An 8842-nucleotide genomic window follows, 5' to 3' on the forward strand; every position below is an offset into this window, starting at 1 on the left:
TAAGGGGTGTGCAGTTACACAGCAAGATGCGATGCCCAGTGTGTTTTGACAACTCTTTATCACTGCCAGCACAAGGTTTCAAGCTATTTCTGCTACTCTGTGGGACTGGACCTTACAGGGATAGCCTTAGTTCCCCACAAGCATCAGTGAGCACTACACACCCATGACCCAGTCATCAGTTTACAGACTGTCCTTCCTTTGACCACTTTTGGCAGGTACCGACCACTGCATCCCAGGAACACCCCACAAGACCTACCATTTTGGACATGCTCAGATCCAATCTTTACACATCACAGTTTGGCCTTTGTCATAGTTGCTCAGATCCTTAAACTTGCCCATTTTATCTGCTTCCAACACATCAGCTTCAAGAACTGACTGGACAGTTGCTGCCTAATACACCCCCTTTGCTACATGCAACTGTAACAAGATAATCTATGTTATTCACTTCACCTGCCAGTGGTTTTAATGTTGTAACTGATCAGTGCAAATCTAAAATGCTACAGCAGTGAAAGAAGTACCCAGATCTTTCTCATAGGTAGCAGGAACAATACCACAATGTCAGCTTTCTACTGTAAGTGAAAAAGATATATCTAGACCATAAGAACAATAAGGAGAAATTGCATAAGAAAAAAAGGAAACCATTAAATCAATTGATAGAACAGCCTCAAATTAAAGAACTGTGTCACATCCCTTGGGTGACTAAAGTTGTTGGTGAAAGCATATGTTTTATGGGACCAAACACTCACTTTGAGTGTGGTATCACTTTTGTGAGAGGGTTTCAGCAGCACATAGTGCTAATGATCACCAGAGAAAGACCCGGCATTTCATAAACACATAACAAAGTAGTCAGTGAGGTTACATATAGCAAACCTTCCTTATGCATAAAACTTTGAAGTGCTTTTATGAAGACCACTGCATGAAGTCTAACACAGCTGAATGTTTCATATCATATGCTCTCAAATTAAGTACTTCACCGTGATGACCTTAACTTTAAACTATCAAAGCTTGGCTATGAAAGGTGAGGTATTCTACTCATAGAATTCTGCAGCAAGTTAAGTGATGGTGTTTGATCTAACATCCATGTAATGGCTCACTACAGGGCTTTTACAGTTTTTCTCAGTTGCTTTTGTACATTTCTCGAATCATCCTTGATATCTGCAAAACAGTATGAGCATTTCTTGAAACAGTTCATACAAACAGCACCACACAATGGAAAAAACCTGCGAAAGCACATCACTTGCTCAGAATCCTTAGTTTATCTCTCAAAAGTCAATATGTCATTGAAGATATCAGTGGCACCAGAATGACAAGTCCTTGTGTCATTGTTTATGCACGTGACAGCCAACATACGTACCCTGTAAGGATTCTCTGATGTCAACTATGGCTCAGTGATGACAGTAACTGAAAATGCACAAGTCTGCACATGTTCTGTACAGCATGTATCAATTTCAACAGAAAAAGACAAGAAAAAACCTGCTCCAAAGTGGTAACATCAGAACAGGAGGGAAACCACTGTACAATCTTAGCATGGGACTCCACTAGAGAGAGTAACCAAACTCTAGCAGGAAACCAGTAGACAGAAACACAAAATACAAAAATCTATGAGTAACAGAGGTCCAGAAAGCTGCAGGTAAGATTTATGCGCAACATTAAACTGAACAAAGCTAGGAAATAAATAATACTGACAAACAGTTAATGAAACAAAGAAACACTCTTAATGCAACTCCTGGAGAGAGACAAATCCTTCACCGAGCTGCAGTAAAGCAGCAGATACCATACAGCAAGGGGAGCTAACAGCCTGAAGAAAACCAAACAGTTCACAGCATGTACGTGTTGTGGAATCAAACCAAGAATGCAGGAAACTGACCAGACAGAATAGTCATGAGGGTAAAGTGAGCAAAACCAGGCAGGGGATGAGAAGAGGGTGTCAAACGTTTGTAAGGCAGAGGAAGAAACTGGCACCAGTGGCAGAAAAACTCAGGGAAGGTGAACAAAAGAACTGGCAACAGGCTAAGAGAGGTAAGGTGAATATAAAGGGCTGGTCAGGCACAGACAACAAGCAACAGGTGTATGTAATCATGAGCGTAGTAAATCTAGGAGCAGTGAGACCAGTATGAGACAGGAGCTAACACACAGCATGATGTGTGAATGAGTTTTACCCAGAGTAGCTGCTGTCTAGCCACGCTACTGTATGGCTACCACAAAGGCCTGACTGATGGAGATCTGCTCATATGGTCATCCTTTCAGGAGGTTCTCCCATTTCTGCAAAGGACCTCTGAAGCTCTTCTTGGTCACTTCCCTGACCAAAGCCCTTTTTTCGCTGTTATTCGGTTTGGCAGCCAAACCTTTTCAGGACCAGGGCCCCGAACACTGGAGTAAATCTACTACAGAATGACTTCAAACCAGAAAATCCTCCTTTTGGAGCATCTCAGTTAGAGCCCAAACCTATATCCAATAGAAATTCTGTAGCATGACCACAACAGAGACGAAACATCCTATGAATACACTATAGCTGAACTGAGGTAAGCCTATGAGAAGAATGGACCAAAATTCCTCCTGAACATTGGGCAGGTATGACCCTCAGTTGCCATAGGTGTGTGGTGTGTCATTACTGTAGCGCATTATTAGCTTAATCAAATTTTATACTGGCATACCATGTCATGGCTTTAATGAGGGTTGCTACTGGTGAAATCTCATCTCACAATACTATTCAGTGATTCATTGCACCATGTAATCACCTATTAAGTCCTTGTAAGTTTCAGTGTTTTGATCAAAGAGAGAAATGTAGAGAGAGGGAGAAAGAGAGAGATGTATGCTGATGTCCCATTAGCCAAATACTGTGCATACAGAACATCGATTAAACTGCATTTTTATTTAAATTGTTAGCCTGGGGTTTCATTGAGTCAAGCATTATCACATTATAATGTAACATTTGTTGTTTGTTTATTGTCATGGTATTCTAGACTGAGTAAGGAACTAAGAGTAGCCTTACTGGATGCCAATCAAGTGACTCTTACATAAATGCATATAGTATAATATGACCCCAATGACCAGGAATTAGTTACTACTTTGATAACAAATACTTGTTGCTGTATGTGCTGCAGTAGATGAAATGTGAAGGACAAGCAAGGTAAATGCACACTTCAGTATTTGCATTTAATATATACCATCAGACTAAAGTGCTTTACATAATGGATATGCATTTTTATAAGAAATAGAAAAATTGTAAAGAATGAAAGGACACTAACTTTTCCATATTTCAAAATCATATTAAAAAATCAGTTGAGAATAGTTTTGAATCAAAATTACAGTGGTATGAGTTGAGAAACATCTCAGATGTTCAGAGAATTGGTAAATGCTGCTTTACTTTGTTTTGTTTTAATTAAATGACCAATTAGCAGGGTGACCCCTAAATGTCTTGAGTGTCAGGCATCAATTCAGACAAGAATCTGAGTCCAAACCACTGACCCTTTGCCTCATAATACACAATGGCACAATGACCATCATGCATGTAGACATATATGTTTGTATTAATGCAATATTTTGATCATATTACACACATTTTGTTCCCCTCTTTCTGGAAGGAAAAGAGAGAATGTCCAGCCATTATATCACCATTTAATGACAGCTGCTGCTGTGCGTGTGCAGCAGCAGGTATTTGAATAGTTCTGAAATAATCAGAGTAAACTCATGATTTATAGATGCAATTTCAACAACACATCCACTGGGTTCTATTGTACTCCTTTATAATGAATATTTAAATATTATAGGAACCTGGTATCATCATAGCCCAGAAAATACAACTGCTTCATCTGCTTTATTGTTGAGATTTAAATCAGCCGAGTGTCAGTGGTTTCTAATACACAACATACAATACAAACACAAGGTGAGAGTGATGCTTTGTTATAACTGGTTGTTATTGTCTTAAAACTCAAATTAGCTTTGTGAGATTGGCCTAGCAGCTTCCAGGAGGGCTTGGCAGCCTATCCAAACATTATAAATTCAAATCAGTTCAATTTAGTTTTATTTGTATAGCACCAAATCACAACAAAGGTTGTCTCAGGACACTTTATGAAGTAAGGCCTAGACCTTACTATTATTATTATTATTATAGAGGGAAAAACCCAACAAATCCCAGCAACAGACCTCACCTGTGATGACAGTGAGCCTGGCTTCATGACTGATGTCCTTCCTGACAGAGTTGGATGCGACACAGCGGTAAGCACCCTCATCCTCCTTGGTCACCTCCAGAATCTGGAGCACCCCATTAGGAAGGGAAATGAACCTGTTGCACATGGGCAAAACAGAGGAGAGGTGGCAGAGGGTGAAATAAAGTGAATAAGAGAGAGAGAGAGAGGAAAAAACAGCTAAATAAATGGCTTAGTGCCCTGTAGCACGAAACATCCAAGTGATCAACTCTGTGGGTATCCTGCTGGGTCCTCACAGGACTCTGTCCTTCTTTATTCAGGCAAATAGCTTTTGTGTAGAACCAATGCGAGAAGGAATTACAATTACTAGTTAAACTGTTCATTTCAAAAAGCAACATAAATACGGCAGGAACTTGAAGATTTTTGCTGTTAATACTACATATGCTTTTATCCTCCACTTCTCTACATCTCCCTCCCTTATGGAAGTCATGTACCAGACAGTATTACTCCTGGCCTGCAAGCCAGGTCCGCAGCACCCTGGTGGTATAATGCCATCCGACAAGCCCTTATTGCCTTGATCATAGCCTGTTAATCCCACCAAAATGTGACCACTGGTTGCCTGTTCAGGAGAGAAGAAGTGAAATGAAGCAGAGAAGAGGTGAGATAAAAGAAAGGGTGCAATAAAGAGAGGCAGTGGATGAGAGAAAAAGAATAAGAAAGGAAAGGGAGATAATGAGAGGAAAACAGGGAGCCATGAAAAAAAAGAAAACAGTGATAGAGAAGAAATAGAAACAGAGAGGGGGAGGGATAATAGCAAAGAGAAAGAGCACGAGACAGTAGAGGGGCCAATAGACAAAAAGGCTTATTAGAGCAAGAGAGCACAGAGAGAGAAAAAGTGAGTGATGTATCAGCTATTCTTTGGCTCATCATTGTAAGAGGCCATTAACGGTGCCTGAGGTGGGAAAACCACATCCCACCAATAAGACCTTATAAGCAGTGAGCTATTTGTGGGTCATACGGGGCTACAGCAGCCATTAGCACTTAGTCCTGTGCAATAAGGCCAGAAACAAATTCAGTAGAGCCACAGTGAAATGTCAATATCATTAAGTAGCCCTGTTAATGAGAGTATTTGTGAGAGCAACGTGACAGAGAGAGAGATGTGCCAGTGACACTGCTGCCTGGTGTACATTTTGAAAAACATCTGTAAAAGTCCAAAAGGTTTGTTTTAGTGTCAAGGTGACTCTTCGATGATTCTTACAGTTGATGAAATTATAAATATTTAATTTGAAAATAGTTTAGCACTTTTTAGACCTTTTATGTACTCCACACCAAACTTACACTTGGAATAACATTGCAATAAAAAAAAAAACATTAAAGCTGCTTGATGTGACTGCATGTTCTCTTACCTGTTATGTTTATTAGCAAATCTTAAATTGTATTGCCAAGGTGAAATGTGTTATCTCGGCATACTGACCCCTTCTCTGAAAACTGTAATCGCATAAAGTATGCTCCAACAGAATTTACAAACAAACCAATAAATAAATAAATACAAAACTTCAGTTGAAAAGATGAACTGAGAAGAAAATGAAAGGAAATAATAACATTAGGAAGGATCACCTTGTCATCTCAGGGACAGCCACTTTGTCCTTTTCCCAGGTAATGACAGGTGTGGGTACTCCTTCAATCTGGCACTCAAACCGGGCAGATCCCCCAGCAGGCACTGTTTGGGGTGACGGCTCCTGATGGAACTTAGACATACCTGTGGTATAGAAATGATAGAGATCAGATGTTATTTGTCAGAGCAAATTTGTGATAGCCCAGTGGGCAGACACAAAAAATGTCCCGAATGTAAACTAATCTTTGTGCAATTAACCTTTTCTTAATGATCTGGAATCTGTGTGTCATGTCGTCTACCTCTGCTACGATAACTAGGACAGTTTGCTTTATGTAGGTCACATTATATGACAGACTGCAGTTATACTGAACCTGTGGTCCACCATTGGTCCATAGCTCCCTGTCCATCAATACCAACATGGATGACATTTGAGCACATACTGAGCACACTGGCCGTAAAGCTGATCCCATTCATAGCTTTTGTTTAAACAACTCAATGTGAATCTTTTCATTTTAATAGATTTTCTTTAAACACCAGTTTTGTGTTAGGTTCATAATCTGTACATAACACTACTACAGTCTCAATTTCACAGACTTTTGATTAGTGTATTCAAGCCATTGTAAGGCTTTTAAATTTTGTAATTTAAAGACTTGTTTAGACTTTTTAAACACAAAAAAAGTCCTGACTAAAAGAAATTCTGGGGTTTTATCAGGCTTGGCTAGATTATTTCTCTCCAGGTCGAGTCTTAGCAGGGCTCCAACTTTCACTGGCTCAACACACTCAAACCAGGGACAGCTTCCTACTCTTGGTAATCAAGAGCACCAGGAGGCAGCAGTGAGTAATGTCTGAGAGCCTCTAACCTCTGACCCCAAACAGGCTGCTAGACAAGAGAACAAAGCTGGTTGCCAGTCACTTTGCCTGTAGCTCTAGAGAGTGGGGGTTGGATCAAAGGAGAGAGTGAAGACAGAAAAGGCAACCAAAGGCAGGAAGAAAGTGAGAAAGGAACAAAAGAATAAGACTCCAAATATCAGCTGAGGTATCTGAATAAATTATATATGTTAACTTAAAAAACTAGGACAAAAAAACTCTTTTTTAATTAGTCGATCTTTCTGGTTAATGGATCATTCTCTGAAACAAATACTCTCTATGTGGAGCCAGTTGCAGAACTGCCTGAGACCAGATTTTCATTGCATGAAAACATGTAATGATGATCCAGCAGGGCTATAGTACAAAGGCACATAAAGGGCGAGCCAAAATCTCAAGGCACACCTGTATTCATGTCCAACCTTGTCACTCTATAAACCTTTATATTTATTTACCCTTGACAAATAAAATAAGTGAATGAGTGAAGAGAGGGAAGCCTCAAGTTGTAATCACTCCTTACAGACCAAACTAAGAAGAAAGATGCACTGGGAATAAAACCAATTTGCATATTAACAGTAAATACCTAACAACAAAGAAGAGTATGCACTGAGTTGGAAAAAAAAACATTATTCTGAAATAGTAAAGAACAGTGATGTATTGGGAATGAAAACTGGTTGACATTTAGTTGTAAAGAAAACATTTTTAAATGTAACTTAATTTTGAGTCAGCATTAAAACATTTGCTATTGTAATAAAGACTGAATGAAAGAAGAAGCTGGAGACAGAAGCTGCCTTTAGCACGCTCCCTGGAGCTGCTGTTCTTATTAAAATGCAGCCGGGGAACACACAGCAATACAGACAGAACACAATAAACACACCCAATCCCTGCCAAAACCCCAAACTATATACAACTTACCTAGACCATTATATGGGCTCCTGCCAGGTTCTTTCTGTCCCCAACGCTACAATACAGTTAGTGAGACACGTGCCTGTTGGTGCTCACAGATTCTTTAAATCAGAATCAGAATTAGGATTTGCTATAGGATTTGCCTCTGAATTGGAAAATGAGCGTGTACAAAGCACTGACATAGTAAATAAAAAATTAATTCATAACTTTTTATGTCATGGTATCCAATATTAATTTGTCACAAAACTCCACAGCACACCTGGACTTACCTCATAGCACATCATTTGGAAACTGCAGTACATAAATCTACCTCCCAGGAGGGACAAAGCTGATTTCAAAGAGCTCTACATTTCTGATGAGCAGCCACTGGCCACATCAACCTGCCTAGTGCTTGATTGTTTGTTGTGTCTTGGTGCTTTTCTTTCTTTTCTCTCTCCTCTATCCACTTTGAGGTCTGAGCTGGAGTCTGTCGGAGGTCTCTTTCATTAAAGGGAGTTTTGTCCTCCCTGCTGTCGCCAAGTGCTTGCTCAAGAGGGATTTGTTGGGTTTTTCCTCTATAATATTAATAGTAGCATGGTCTAGACCTTACTTTGTAAAGTGTCCTGTGACTAATTTTGTTGAGATGTGGCGCTATACAAATAAAATAGAATTTAATTGAAACCCTCCTAGCATAGATGGAAGTGTTTACAGCTTTCTGAAAGAGTAGAAACGCAGTGGAATATCATCTGACTTTAAATGGAAAAAAAAAAAGTGCAGAGACTTGTACCACGTCTAAACTGCTGACAGGAGTAGCCATTTTCAGCCAATGAAATGATTCAAGATTTCCAAAATCTCACTAACCAGATACAGCAGAAATTACTGGCACAAATTCATCCACTGTCAAGGTGCACAAACTGGAAAGCACAAAGCTTGGCAAGACTTGCAGTGTTCCAAGCAACTTTAATGCAAAGATAAAAGACCAACACATTTTGCCATAAAGCCTTCATCAGTTCCATAAATAGTACAAGGCAAAAAAATTCCTTTAAAAACAGCCAATCACATACAAACATACTGTACATGTCGGCCAATAAAAACCGTGCACATAGGTTGGTTAAGCACATGTTCATGTGGTCATAGGCCAATCATATTCAAGGATTGAGTTGACAGCGACAACAAGCATGTCCAATAATTGACACAGTTGACACCAGGTATGTGAAATAACACAAAACAAAAGAGAGACAAAAAAAAGTGCACACTTGGAGCCCATGAGCACAAAAAAACCAAATCCCACTACAGAAACTCATTAATTGAAAAATCTTCATTTATTCCT

At 39.5% G+C, this 8842-nt stretch overlaps 1 protein-coding gene across 1 annotated transcript in view; it reads right to left on the reverse strand.

The window, feature by feature from the left end:
- igdcc4 (immunoglobulin superfamily, DCC subclass, member 4) overlaps positions 1-8842 on the reverse strand; it is a 51807-nt gene that overhangs the window by 17397 nt on the left and 25568 nt on the right. Inside the window, 2 exon segments of the mRNA XM_020592385.1 lie at positions 4152-4285; positions 5766-5907. Coding sequence (XP_020448041.1) covers positions 4152-4285; positions 5766-5907 — 276 coding nt within the window.

Source organism: Monopterus albus, unplaced genomic scaffold, assembly GCF_001952655.1.
Source record: "Monopterus albus unplaced genomic scaffold, M_albus_1.0 scaffold17.1, whole genome shotgun sequence".
NCBI classification, from domain to species: Eukaryota; Metazoa; Chordata; class Actinopteri; order Synbranchiformes; family Synbranchidae; genus Monopterus; species Monopterus albus.